This window comes from Sinocyclocheilus anshuiensis, unplaced genomic scaffold, assembly GCF_001515605.1.
Source record: "Sinocyclocheilus anshuiensis isolate Anshui unplaced genomic scaffold, SAMN03320099.WGS_v1.1 scaffold432, whole genome shotgun sequence".
NCBI lineage: Eukaryota > Metazoa > Chordata > Actinopteri > Cypriniformes > Cyprinidae > Sinocyclocheilus > Sinocyclocheilus anshuiensis.
This window is the reverse complement of record NW_015557124.1, coordinates 1407146-1422168: the sequence shown is the minus strand read 5'-3', so window position 1 is coordinate 1422168 and position 15023 is coordinate 1407146. Positions and strand designations below refer to the sequence as shown.

The 15023-nt window shown below is 38.6% G+C and overlaps 1 protein-coding gene across 2 annotated transcripts in view; it reads left to right on the top strand.

The window, feature by feature from the left end:
* Nucleotides 1–15023, top strand: part of LOC107677850 (FERM, RhoGEF and pleckstrin domain-containing protein 1-like) — an 88429-nt gene that overhangs the window by 52885 nt on the left and 20521 nt on the right. Inside the window, exons 7-16 of one of the 2 annotated variants that reach the window (XM_016472912.1) lie at nucleotides 432–546; nucleotides 1049–1196; nucleotides 1353–1448; nucleotides 1553–1719; nucleotides 1992–2060; nucleotides 3428–3503; nucleotides 3878–4079; nucleotides 8543–8718; nucleotides 11235–11324; nucleotides 14178–14311. In XM_016472912.1, coding sequence (XP_016328398.1) covers nucleotides 432–546; nucleotides 1049–1196; nucleotides 1353–1448; nucleotides 1553–1719; nucleotides 1992–2060; nucleotides 3428–3503; nucleotides 3878–4079; nucleotides 8543–8718; nucleotides 11235–11324; nucleotides 14178–14311 — 1273 coding nt within the window. Of the gene's footprint in view, nucleotides 1–431; nucleotides 547–1048; nucleotides 1197–1352; nucleotides 1449–1552; nucleotides 1720–1991; nucleotides 2061–3427; nucleotides 3504–3877; nucleotides 4080–8542; nucleotides 8731–11234; nucleotides 11325–14177; nucleotides 14312–15023 lie in introns of both variants that reach the window. The other variant, XM_016472911.1, reaches the window with a different exon arrangement.

The following is a 15023-nucleotide window of genomic DNA, read 5'->3' as shown; positions in this document are numbered from 1 at the left end:
ATGCTTTTTTCCTCAGTTGGTCAGAACAAACGTGGCAGACTTGTTACTTACTTGTTCAGATGGCAATACTTGAAAAAATTCTTATTTGGGTTATATTCCAAGACGTAGGCTAGAATCTGTGATTGCGAACTACAGTAGATATCCACACCGGTGCAGTGACTGACTGCCACACATACGTCCGTGCCGACTCACAACCCATGCAAGCTAGATAATTCCGCACACAGCTGCAATTCCAGGTTTTCAAACAGAGATGGCGACAAAGAGGCAAAACTTACGGACTGCAGCTTTAATTAGCAATACATTTTAGATATTGCATTCACACACACATATACATATATACATACACTAAGTTAAGTTACTACTGCATACTATTGTATTGATATAAAAAATATAATTGCTATAAAAACACGTTTCTGTTTTTATGGTTGCAGCTGAGATTGGAGACTTTGAAGAGGTGCAGTGCAAACAACATCTACTCAACAACAAGTACATTCCCGAGCAGGACGCACTGATGGACAAGATCATTGAATACCATCAGAAACACGTGTGAGTGTAACGTCATGACTCAGTCAAATCAAACTTGTTATTTGGTTTAACGGATGCTTGGATTTATATGCAATATAGTCCAGCTGAAAGCACATATAATATCAGATGTTTCTCAGCATTAAATGATCAGTGTGCTGTTTATTGCCACAAATGAAGGAGCTTCTTATTTAGCGAAATTCCCTCTCTTTAGAGCTTTGCTAATTAAACATACTGTTCAGGGAATTGGTCGCCGTGTACAATTTGTAGATTGCTTTGACATTTAAAGTTCAGACCATTTTTAATTTAGAAAGTGCCAGTAAACTGTGTGATATTTACCAGTGAACAGATTTCATCAGCAATTATGAACAATTATAAAAGTTCAGATCCTGCATGCTGATTCTGACATGTCTTTTAAGGTTGTGATTATAAAGCTTATTACTTGCAATATTAATCTTACAAACTTGTAGAGATTCTTCACACAAACAGATGTGGCTTAATTTTGTATAATTTAACCCTTCCACAGCGGGCAAACACCAGCTGAATCGGACTACCAGCTTTTGGAGATCGCACGAAGACTTGAGATGTACGGAGTGCGTCTTCACCCCGCAAAAGATCGCGAGGGTACGAAGCTCAGCCTCACCGTGGCCCATTCTGGTGTGCTAGTCTTTCAGGTAAGTTACAAGTGTTTTTCTAAATGAAGAAGGGTATTATTGTGGCTATATGAGGTTTATCCTAGAGCAAAGCTTTCTTGTTCTTAAATGGAATATGTTGTGGTTTTTATTTTCTTAAATTGTCCCTAAATGCACTTTTATGCTTGACTTCTAAAGGGACACACCAAAATAAATGCTTTCAACTGGTCTAAAGTCCGCAAGCTGAGCTTCAAAAGGAAGCGCTTTCTCATAAAACTACGACCTGACTTAAATGTAAGTGCTCCCTTGATTGTTTTATAACAATATCCGAATGTCTCCATTTGCCCTTAGTTTAGGGAACATTAAAAAGACAAAATGTTCTGTTTCTGCTCTCGTAGCAGAGTAACTGTCAGGATACTCTGGAGTTTATGATGGGAAGCAGGGACTGCTGCAAGGTGTTTTGGAAGATTTGTGTGGAGTATCATGCCTTTTTCCGCCTGTTTGAAGAACCTAAACCCAAGCCCAAACCGGTTTTGTTCACCAGGGGTTCTTCTTTTAGGTTCAGGTAATAACATGTGCACTTCAATTTGTCTTAAATTAACTTAAATGGTGTCTTCACCATCACCAGAAATTAAATTTACCACTAAGTGAGACGTTTTACCCCGGTAACTTCTTTCTCTAGCTCAGCATGTATTCTGCATGCATTTATTTGCTAAATAATCATAGTGCAAGTAGGTCTCAGTTCTTGCCAGATGGTTAATGTTTTGATGTGCACGTTTTCTTCTTCTCTCTTTGTTTCTGAATCGCTCTGTCATCTGTCATGTTTTGCCTCATTAGTGGCCGCACACAAAGGCAGGTGATTGATTATGTAAAGGACTCTGAATTCAAAAAGGTTCCTTTTGAAAGGTGAGTTTTCTCTGTTGACCTTTGTCTAAATGTCACTACCTTTCTGCTGCATTTAATTTCCCTCCAAAACAGTCAACACACCAGTTATCTATTTCCTGAGAACCTTTATTGAGATAAGTCAAATTTTGCATTCATAAACACCACGTATCATGTACATGCCACTTCATGACACTTTTATCCAAATGACATTCAGCTTTAACCATATTCCATTCCAATCTCCATTGAGCATTTTCACCAGGTCTTTGCTGAAATATGTCATATGCTGCACCCTAAAAATCACCTAGCAATGACCTAGAAACTATCCAGAAGTCCCTAGAAACCACCTAGCAGATCACCCAAAATATCCTAGAAACCTCTTAGTAGAAATCACCCAAAACATACTAGAAAGCACCTAGCAATGTCCTGAGAACCACCCAAAACATCCTAGAAACCACCTAGCAACGCCCTAGAAACCACTCAAAGCACCATAGAAAACACCTACCAATGGCTTAGAAATGACCTAAATACCCTAGAAACCATCTAGGAATGCCTTAGAAATAACCAAAAACATCATAGAAAGCACCTAGCAGAGATCAGTTAAAGCATCCTAGAAACCACATAGCAACACACTAAAAACCACCCAAAACAGCCAAAGACCACCTAGCAATGGCCTCAAAACTACCCAGAAATCCCTCGAATCCACCTGGCAGGTCACCCACAATATCCTAAAAATCACCCTAAACATACTAGAAAGCACATAGCAATGCCGTGGAAACCACCGAAAACATTCTAGAAACTACCTAGCAACGCCCTAAAAACCACCCAAAACACCATAGAAACCACTTATGAATGCCTTAGAAATCACCCAAAACATCCCAGAAACCACCTAGCCGAAATCAGCCCATTCTAGAAAGCACGTAGCAGAAATCAGCCAAAGCATCCTAGAAAGCAACTACCAATGCCCTGGAAACCACTCATAACATCCTAGAAACCACCTAGCTATGCCCTAGAACCACCCAAAACACCATAGAAACCACCAAACAATGGCCTAGAATTTACCCAAAATACAATAGAAACCACCTAGAAATGACCCAAAACGTTCTAGAAACCACTCACAGCACCCAAGAAACAACCTAGCAACCACCCACTTCACCCTAACATCACACAGCATCAAGGTTTTTAAGCACTAGATGAAAAAAATCTTCTTGTTGTCTAGTGGTATCATTCTAGTCAACTAGCAGCAGTCAAGCCCTTTTCATTATCATACAGTAACCCAATCAGCCAACATCCATAAAGCAGCTGAGTGGAAATATATCAAATTTTGAACCTAGTGAAGAGATCCCCTTGGAAAAACTCCTTGCTAATCATTTCCAATCCTCCATCCTCAGAAAACACAGTAAAATCCAGTCCAACAGCGGTCTTTCTCCATTCCCACCCAGGCTGTGCATCGAGGGTCAAGGAGAGGTGAGTGTAATCTATCTTGGTGTACTGTACAAACACAGCAGGAATGCATTAAAATATCCCATATTATGCAAGCTTAAAGTCAACATCATAATCGACCCCAATCACTTTCTAAATACACGTTCCTGGTCTTAGCTTAAACGAATCATCAATGCACCTTTTTCCAAAGTAAAATGCCTTAACACATTTTTCACCATAATATAATAACTTGCTCCACCTCTGGTAACTTCCATTCATGGGTCCGCTTCCATTCTGGAATATAAGTCCAAAGTGGCTTGCAACTGCATTCTCTTGTTGACTTTAAAGTGCCAGTGTTAAGAGTGGTCAGTTTATGCCTCTCATCCTCTTCCTTCCCAAATCTCTTGCATTCTATGTTGCAGAGGAATGCCAGTGCTTCAGGACACCAGGCGGACTCACCTGTTGGGCGCACCCAAGTGACTGTTGAAAACCCGGCTCTCCAGCATTACACTGGGAGCCTAACCTCACAGACCAACGGATGCCGAAACGGGACCCACGACGAGGCGGATGCTCGATTAAAGCCATCCCCATCCAAGCAGCAGGCCGAGCATCTGAGCACAGGTCTAGCATCGCATGCTGCCAAGGGTAGCAGCTCCTCGATACCTTACATCGACTGCAGTGACGTAGATAGCGAATATGATGTGGTCAAAGGCCGTGTCACTAGGTCTCACTCCCACACACATGACAATGATGAGGTTGAGCCAAACGGCCGTAGAGCGGGCAAGAGTAATGGTTATGGAAATAGTCAGCACAATGGACAAGGAGCAAGCAAGTCTAGATTCCGGGAGTCTCCTTTCACCAGCCATCGGTTGGGTCAGAGTTCAGATACCTTCAACAGTAGTCAATTGTCTAATGGGTCGTTTTGTGGTAATGGATCACCACGTGCTCTACCCCTGAGTAGTACCTTGGTGGATGAATTGTTTCAAGGTATGGACAGACGTGGTCTGGTGTCACCTTCAGGTCATCTAGTTGGTTCCCGGAGTGCAAACTGCAGCCCAGTGATGAGCAGTTTTCACAAAACCAACTCCCTGAACCATCCAGAGCAGATCGGCTATAGCGGTCGTCGCCGTTGGGATGACAGTAGTCATTACCTTACAAATGGCCGATCTGGGAGTGAGCCTCAACATTATGGGAGCTACTCCCCAATTGTTAATCGATCCCCACACTTGCAGAAACTCCAAAACGGCATGCGCAACCGTTCCGACACTGATCCCATGATTTTGAGCCAGTTAAGTTCAACCCCGGCCAATGAACCTCGATCAGTTGTCTCGAGGGCTGAACGTATGGCCGCCCTTGAGCGCCGTGTGGCTGCTAATGGGCTTGGAGCGTCTAGCCAAGCTCGATCCAGCAATGTCCAGAGACTCTATGGAAGCCGGCTGAGTGCTAATGACCATAGTAGCCCAGTCCATATGATTGATGGTTCCACTAGTAGTGGAACGGAGTCTAGTGACACCGAGTCAGATGCAGGAACCAACTCTTACAGTCAGCCCCTAGTCTTTGGAAACCCTGGGGCAGCCAATTCCTCCCCTATGCCCCGAAGCAAGTTCTCATTTGGCAGTCTCCAACTGGAGGATGAGGGACAAGGGGGAGACAATGGCTACAGTTATCCCATCAATGAAGAGGATGGGGGGCAATTCTTCAACTGCTAGAGAAGATGAAGTGTGCCTGGTTATTTGTTGACTGTATATCCATTTTGCAACTTGGAGACCCAGTCAAGGTACTTAAAGGTGCATTGTGTAGTTTCTGTGCCGTTAGTGACACCAAACGGACATGGCATGGCCTGGCATAGCATTAACCAATTGTGCTTTGGGGCACGATTACCTGCAGATATGGGCAGTGTTTGGGAATTACATTTGGTGGCACTAGTTGAGCAAGGATTAACAAGATTAGCAATGATGGTATTTTTGCAATGTTTGGAAGGTTTAGGAAGAAGACTCAGTTCTGCCTGAAAGAAATATTTTAATACTTCAAATATAGGTACAATTCAGATCTATTACTCGTAGAAGATTAACTTCAGATTGATGAGTAATTGAAAGTCCTTCTGCAAAGTGCCATGTCTATAAATGTAGAGACTGAAATCTATTTACAATTGCTAAATAAGGTTACCCATATTACTGCTAACCAATTGACTACTCATTTTGCCAAAAGTGTGAAATATTTTTTTGTCATTCGTGTAGAAACAAAGGATTACAAAAATACAGAAAGATACCATGCCTTTACTCAACCAGAAATACCTTTCTGTTAGTCATAGCTTACAGAAGTTAATGTCTTTATGCACTAGCAATATGCTATTGCTAAAATAGTGGCGATATGAGAACAAATGTCCAAGATATGAAAGTTTTGAGAGTGTCACTGCTGTGTGGCATTGACGATTTGTCACAGCTAGGCAAGCTAGTTCTTCAAGATTTTGATGGATAACTTTTGTATAAACTTGAACTAAGCTTGTATTGTCGTAAAAGCAGATCATACTGGTTGGATGTGTGGCAAATTAGATAAATTAAGAGATTGTGTAGACATAACTTGAGATAAGCAACAGTAAATGGTTTAATTTTTTATCATACGCATCAAAGATTTTCACCCAACCATGATGGCTTCATGCTAGCTTTGTTTTTTTTTTTTTTTTTTTTTTTTTTTCCGAACTGTTTGACGTTCCTAGTTCTTTATCTTTGATGTTTCTACTTGGGGTGTGGCACGATCTGGTGGCATTGTCATGTTTGCTTGCCCATTTCTCAGCATGCATCACTCCTGTAAAAATACAACATTATAAAGATTTCATTTTGTTTTGTTTTGCTTTGCTGCTTAATTTCTTTTTTCCTAAACAAACCGCTGTATCTCTGGCACGCCTCATCAATGTCATCTGTTTGTGGTGCGTTTACAATGCTTGATGTACACTTGATTTGTAAGTATATTAACCTGTGCTCAGTTTGCATTGCTTTTAAGACCTCTCCTGCCCAATTTCAGCACTGTTCTAGCAGCATGTATCTCTGGAATGCCTCACCTTGTCTTTTTTCCCTTTCTCTTGGAAGCATGTCAACCTGTCCTTGTCTCAGCATTTTGCTGCTGTCTTTTTCATATGTGTAAAAGACTTTGCATTGACAGGGGACCATTAAAATGCAGTGGTCTTTTGAAGTGGAGATGGATGTAGGTGAGAATTGGACAGACTGTGAGTAAGAAACTTTTGAGGCTCAGAATGTGAAGTCTAAAAAGATTAGGAAGGTTTTCAAGAGCTGTCCTGAAATGTACTTATTTTCAGTCTGACCTTTTATCCAGAAGTTCTTGCACTTTTTTGCGCTCTTGTTTTTTTAGGCATTATGCATTAGGGAATGCATTTGTAATATAATCTTTAAAAAAACATTTGTTTATTTTCCAAAAGCCAACTTTTCAGTTCTTTTGAGAAATATTCTTTATTTTTGCATGGCAATCTTATGTCAGTGAAAGGTTTTGGAAAGTGTTGGCAAAGCCATTCGCAAGACCACTGCAGTTTTTGGGTCCGTTACTCAAAATTTGGCAATATTTATTGCAAAGCGTCAGTTTATGCCACTGTTGATATGAATGTATATAATCCTCACCCACCCATCGATCTGTAATTTATCATTGCCAGTGACCAAAGTAGTTCCTAGCTTTTTGTAAATTACACTAAAATGTGATTTTACTTGTAGGTTTTATTATCACAAGAATACTGTAGCAGTATTGAATGATTCACTCTTTTTCAACCTGTGATTTCTTCAGTATGAATTGTACTTTGCCGAGGTATACGAAATGTTCCAGATATATTTGTGTAATATATTGTAACCGTACTTTCTTAAAATACTCATAATTAACAGTGCAATCACTGTGGCACATATGCAAAACGATTAACCATAAGTGTATGTGTTTACAAACCGTCTGACGTAGACTGTACTAGACTAAATAACCAGATAAGCAATGGAAAGGTCACACCTGTGAGCCTTAGTATACGTTTTTTTTTTTTTACTCTTCCTCCCTGTTGCAACCCTGTAGCCCTTATAAATGGACTTTCTGAAGTCTCAAGGTTGTTAAATTTCTCTATGCCTGTATGATTGATGTCTGTTGGTTTTTTTTACTACTCCAAGCCCTTTTCAGTACTCTTTTTCATTCTGGAACACTTTAACATTGTAAATGAATGTGTATTAGTAGCAATAAAACATGGTACTTGTGAAGCAGGACTCCAGACGTTTACTCCGATGCCCGTAGATGTTAGCACCTTGTTTCGTGGTAGAGTAGCCGTAGTCATTTAGTGGTTTGTCTTGCATGTTTGCATGTGTGCGTGATGAGGCCTTTGTCACCAGATTTGCGGCTCGTCCAACGTCCTCAATAATGGCTGCGCTGTGGACACTCGGTGCATTTGAAATGTCCCGGTTCGCATGTCACATCCCATTCGTGCCAAGGCATGGGACACGAAACGTTGTCGGGCAAGTATGTGAATGTACTTGTGTAGTGAATGTATAGTGGTCTGAAGATTTCCCCATCATCCAGGGAATGTGTTATGTATCCCGGCAGTGTCCTCGGGCGGAAATCCCAGACTGGGATGGTGTGACTCACTCATGTCTGGATCCTGATGTGGTGCTGTCATCCGTAGTCTAATTCCAAACACAATGTGTGTCGTGCAGCTTTACCCCTTGGCGATTTTGAATCTTTACTAGTAGTATTAAGGATAAAAATGTCAAAACTACCCTGCAGAAAAGACCTGCTGAGATTGGCATGGATTTGCATGCTAGTCCAAGCTGGTTGTTGCTGGTCTTACTGATAATCCATGCCGTTTTTTTGATGGTAAAGCTGTTGACTAAGAAGTCTTGCTAGTGAAGATTTCTGGTCATGATACCAGCATCCAAAATGCTTGCTGGTCACTAGCTGCTTTTTTCAGTAGGGTAGTTTGACTGAATGTACATTTTGAACCCTCGTACTTGATTGTATTTACTAAGTGCTCACTCACTAGTACATTGATATTTGATAACCCAATCCACATTACTTCAAGGCTTTAGCATGACGTGCCTGTTCTCCTTTAGGTCCAGTTTCCAGGAGCCCTCAGCACAGCGAGTCTCCGTCTGCAGGCCAGGTGATGGTGAATGGCCAGAAACAGAGTCTCAGCCTGGGCCAAAGTCCAGACGGACGGCAGCCTTCGCCTCTCACCAGCCCCTTACTGACGGACGCCGGCTTCGTCCGCACAGACGACGAGGACGAGGTTCGGAGGAAGGTTTGTCTTTTGGAAAGGGAACAATGTTCGAGATTAGCAGCATGTGCTAGTAGTGGCGTTGGTGGGTCACTTTGGTTGTTTACTGCTGTATTATGTGGTTAAAGTCAAATTGTTGACTGTTGTAAGAATGCTATTTTGAACCTTGTAATCACTGATCAGATCTAAGATATATAAACAATCTAGAAAACGTTGTTTAGGTTTTTTCAATCACCAATCTTGAAGGGATAGTTCACCCAGAAAATATATTTTTTTTCATCATTTACTCACCCTAACATTGTTCCAAAACTTGTTTAGGTTTTCTGTTTCTTGAACTGTTTCTTTCTTCTCTTGAGCACAAAAGAAGATATTTTAAAGAATGTTGGTAACCAAGACGGTAGCCATTGACTTCCATAGTATGAAAAATGACTATGGAAGTCAATGGCTGCCGTCACCATTTTTGGGTGAACTATCCCTTTAATGCTGATATCTAGAGAGAAGGGTTTAGTTTAAAATCATGAATGTGAAAGAGCTTACATATAGTATATATTTATAATATTAACGCATTACATTTTTTTAATTATAAATTAATAATATTATTATTTCATTATACAGTTTTATAAAAAAAAATCTGTATTTTTTTGTTTACATATGTTTTTTGTTTATTAGAATATATTATAAAAAATTGTTACATTTTATCATAGTATGTAATTTTTATTAGGACTGTCAAATGATTAATCGCACCCAAATAAATGTTTGTGTTTACATAATATATGTGTATGTACTGTGTATATTTATTATGTATATATAAATACACACACATGCATGTATATATTTAAGAAAAATATGTTATGCTTATATGATAAATATATTTATGTATAATATAAAATATAATAATATGAATTATATGTAAATATTTTCAAAATATATATTTTATGTGTGTATTTATATATATATACATAATAAACACAGTACACATACATATATTATGTAAACAAAAACTTATTTTGGATGCGATTAATCGTTTGACAGCACTAGTATGTATTTATATTATATATAATTTATATATAAATATAGCATATTTTTCTTAAATATATCACGATTAATCATTTGACAGTCCTGTTTTTAATTTTTTTTTATTGTTATTATTTTTAATTAATTCTATTTAGCCTTTGCTGCTGATGTGGCAATGAATGAATAAATAAATAAACAAACAAACAAATAAATAAATACTTCCATTGTCATGTGCACAAAATTGCTGAAATTAAATGAATAGCTTTATTTTACTCAGCATTTACTGAAAAATCACTCAGAATAATCAAATATGAAGTAATTAATATGCCTGACCAATATAATGTTTATGAATAGTTAGGTCTTTTGTTGCTGATAAATACTTCTGTTTCATTAATTTCTCAATTGTTGTGGCAAAAGGTTACATTCAGAGCCTGTAATTGTTTTTGTCAGCCAATTCAACCTCTTTAATTGTAGCTCAAGAACACCACAGTCGTCTCCTCAGCAGTAGATTTCAAGGACCCTTGGCTAATTTTCCTCTTTAAATTACATTGTGCTTGAATTGAAGGCGCTGTAGACAAATTAAGGTTACGGTGAGAAGTGGAAGGGCTGCATTAAAAGAGTTTTATCATCAGAAGTGCCACTGCGTTTCGGTCAAGTGTCTCTGTGGACGTCTCAGAATAGGAGACCTAGATAAACTCAACCCAAATTCCAGTCTATTTAGAACAGATTATGTAGCGGCGGAGTGAAGCGGCTCAGTGAACAGTGAGAGTTTTACTTCACTGAGACGGCGCTGTGTATGTGTGAGGATCAAGTTTGGTTTTGCCGTAGATGTTGTCTGGTGATTTTCTACTTTCTACAGTTGTTGGCATTTGGTTCAACAGAGCATTTTATTGGATTTTATTTTATTGAATGTTTCTGACCCATTTTTATCAGCAAAAAAACTTCATAAATATAAATATTTTATATATATTTCATTGATTTTAAATGCTTTAAATGCATCTCTAAAAGTATAGAAATATCTCCTGTTATTTGTTTGTGAATTTATTTAATCGTGTCCTCGTAATTTTAGTGCTGGGCAACGATTAATCACAAGTTTTTGTTTATATAATATATGTGTGTGTACTGTGTATATTTATTATGTATATATAAAGACACACACATACAGTATATATTTTGAAAGTATTTGCATTTATTTATATGTATATATTTATATTCATATAATTTATATTTGTATATATAAAGACACACACATACAGTATATATTTTGAAAGTATTTACATGTATATATTTATATTCATATAAATTATATTATATATAAATATATTTAATATATAAACATGACATTTTTCTTAAATATATACATGCATGTGTATTCATATACATAATAAATATACACAGTACACACACACATATTATTACACAAAAACTTTTATTTTGGATGTGATTAATCATTGCCCAACACTATTTAATTTTTCAATTTCTTTCATTTCATTTTTCCTTTCTTCCACTCACAGAGGTTCCCGGCTGATAAAGCGTACTTCATCGCCAAAGAGCTCCTGACCACAGAGAGGACGTATCTGAAGGATCTGGAGGTCATTACTGTGGTAAGACTCTAAATACTCAATCAATCTCATGTAGCCATTGAGTTTTCAGTCTAATGTAATATCTGGGACATTCCAGCTGTGACTTACGCTGTTATTTAAGTTTTGAAATACTTTGACATTTTTACCTTTTCTGAAGAAAATGTGAATATATGCCACAAACTTTCTCAATATTTTCTAAACCTTGTTTCGAAGCTTGTTGCTAGGCAGTTGCTATGGTGATGTGTTTGTGTGTTTCCTCCAAACACTTGTTATGCATTTGCTAAAGTACTGTGAGTGTTGCTAGGCAGTTGCTACATTTTTTTTTTTTGGCGGTTGCTAGTGCATTAATAAGCTGTTGCTAGGTTGTTTCGAGTAGTTGCCAGGGTGTTGCTAGGTGTTCTTTATGGTTGCTAGGTGGTTGCTAATGGTTTGTTTTAGCTGTTAGGGCATCGTTAGGCTGTTTCAAAAATGTTTGGGTGTGAGTAGCATTGCTAGATGGTTGCTAAGGTGTTCTTAATGGTTTCTAGGGTTCTAATGTGTTATAGGATAATGTTTGAACATTGCTAGAGCGATCTAAATAGTTACTAGGGTGTTGCTAAGCAGTTGCTAATGTTTTCTGGTAGTTGTTAGGTTGTTGCAGAGATATTCGGGTGTTGGGTAGAGTGTTTCTAGGATGATCTGGGGGTTGTTGTGGCTTTTCTAGGGTTACTAGGTCACACTACGTGGTTACTAGAGTACTAAACCATTTTGAGTGTTGCTAAGGTTTTCTGGTTGTTGCTAGGGTGTTAATAAGCTGTTGTGAGGGTGTTTTGGGTAGTTGTTAGAGCATTGCTAGACAGTTGATATAGTAGTGTTAATAGTTGCTAGGTGGTTGCTTAGGTTTTCTAGCAGAATATTTGCACATTACTAAGGTGTTCTGGGTAGTTTCTAGGGTGTTTCTAGGCAGTTGCTAATGTTTTCTGGTGGTTGTCAGGGCATTGTAAGGCTGTTGCAAAGATGTTTGGGGTGTTGCGTAAGGCATTGCTAGATTGTTGCTAGGGTGATTTAGGTGATTGCTATGGCTTTCTAGATGGTTGCTAGGGTGTTCTGGATAATTGTTGCCAGGGGGTTGCTACCAAAAGCATAACATGTTGTCAGGTGGTTGCTAAGGTTTTTGTTTGGTAGCTCTGGTGTAATAAGCAGTTCCTAGGGTGTTCTGAACAGTTGCAAGGTGGTTACTAAGGTTTTTTGGTTGGTTGGTTTCTAGGGTATTAAACAGTTCATGTGGTGTTCTGGATTGTTGCTAGGTAGTTTCCTGTAATTCTTCATGCAGCTAAATCCTTAAATATTGCAGTGTTTTTTGACTGCAATTTTATTGTCAACTATGAAGTCATGTTTTTGAACATTTTGATGTTTATATCTATTTTCTGGAGGTTAAGGAGAAACATCTACACCAAACATAATAAAGCATTTAAGATGAGGTGTAGTTGTTGTTCCTTCGCTGCTTGCCTCCTTTCTGTACGTCTGCTTTGTAATGCATCTCTTTGATGTCTTACAAGGTAGCGGAAAGAAGCAGCAGGGCGACGCGTTTACACGTCTCATAAATATTTCCTTTTGGCTTCTGGATCTGAAGCTACTGTCTGGATCCCAGATCGCCACACCCACCCGACTGCTCGCGTTATTACAGCTGCATCTGTTCAACAGTTTAAACACCATAGAGATCTCCTCACAACCCTCTGCACTGCTAGTGAGCGAAGAGGCACAATTAAGGCCAAAGTATAGTTTTACGCATACGCGAGGGTCTGCGAGGGTCAGTGGTGGCAGCACTGGCCCAGGCCATTGTTTCACAGTAGAAAACAAAACTAAAGACAGAACAACAACAGCAAAATACTAGAGTCTGCAACATGAGATAACTGGGACTTTAGTTTAAAAGAGTACGAAGACATTTTTATAGGTCAACTTCTGGAGAAAAATAGCACATAGACTGAAAGATAGGGCTCTCTAGAGCTCTCTGGTTGGTAGGTGGTTGTTAGGGTTTTTGGTTGGTTGCTAGGGTGTTAATAAGCAGTTTCTAGGGTGTTCGGGTTAATTGTTAACAGGTTGCCAGGTGGTTGCTAGGGTTTTTGGTTGGTTGCTAGGTGGTTGTTAGGGATTTTGGATGGTTGCTAGGCTGTTAATATGCAGTTCCTAGGGTGTTCAGGTTAATTGTTAACAAGTTGGCTAGTGGTTGTTAGGGTTTTTGGTTGGTTGCTAGGTGGTTGTTAGGGTTTTTGGATGGTTGCTAGGGTGTTCGGGTTAATTGTTAACAAGTTGGCAAGTGGGTGTTAGGGTATTTGGTTGGTTGCTAGGTGGTTGTTAGAGTTTTTGGTTGGTTGCTAGATGGTCGTTAAGAGTTTTTTGTTGGTTGCTAGGATGTTGTTAGGCTTTTGGATGGTTGCTAGGGTGTTCTGCATGTTGCTAGATGGTTGCCTGTTATATATCATGTAGAATATTTTTTTTGTAGGGGCGCACAAGTGTAAAATCACAGTGGATGTTTTGTAGTCTCCAGAACATGAGAATTAAGGTACAAAGAGTCTTTATTCATGGATTCTTCTGTCATCACGTCATACAGTCTGTTTGAGATAGTCATCACACTGCTGATTTCTTCATGTTCGGATCTGTATGAAGAAGTCAAATTGTTTTACAGTGTGGGATTTCATGTTTGATGTGATGATGGGAGACGATTGATGTGTTCCTCTATTTACTGTAGACCGTTTAAAGGCTCATATCATGGAAAACTGATTTTTGAAGAAGAGTTTGATAAGCTAGATGTATTCAAAGCTTCCTCTATAACTCATCCAGAGCATGAATGCTATGAAAATGTCTTGTTTTTCTTCTTTCCCTGTATGTTTTCAGTCCTTTCAGAAGTCCGTAGGGAAGGACGAAGCCATGCCGGACTCCTTGAGGAATCTCATATTTGCCAATTTTGAGCCAGTGTATAAATTCCACGAGACGTTCCTGAAGGACGTGGATCAGCGTCTGGCTCAGTGGTGTGTATATGAGATAAATGTGTTTGTTTTATTGGAATGTGTACAAACTTCTCCAACCGTAATAGACACACGCCTCGATCTGTCATTCAGTATTTGAATACGCCGTTTGATGCCTTTTCATTTGCTAGTCAAATAACAAGTGCATTGCATCAGATCTAGTTAGCTGTAACATGACATGAAATTAACCTCACATGACTGAAATACCTGTCGTTACATAAAAGTGCATCTGTCAAGAACATGCCCAGGCCATATTTAATCGCAAAATCAAAGAAAAAAATAGGAAAATATATTTTGCATGTAGAAAATGTGTCGTGACGTTATTTGCGTGAAAGTTAAACACTTTTTCTGCTGCATTTTGGTCCTAAAAACACCCTTAATGTTCATAATACTGCATGGTTTGGTGCTGGTTATCTGTTGTCCGCCTTCAGGCTGCATAACTAGTTTAACTAGCATAACTAGCAAGTCTTGTTTAGTTGAACGGCTTCACAAATTATGTTTTGCTAGACACCAGATAGGCCAGTGTATTATTTCAGTTGTAAATTAAATACATGTAAATATTTAGATTTATGTTTTTATAAAATATTAATGTTATAAAATATAATATTCATATTTTAAAATAAAATATTAATATATTATAAAATATATTTGTAAAATGTATATACTTTTCATTATTCACACACACACACACACACACACACACACACACACACAT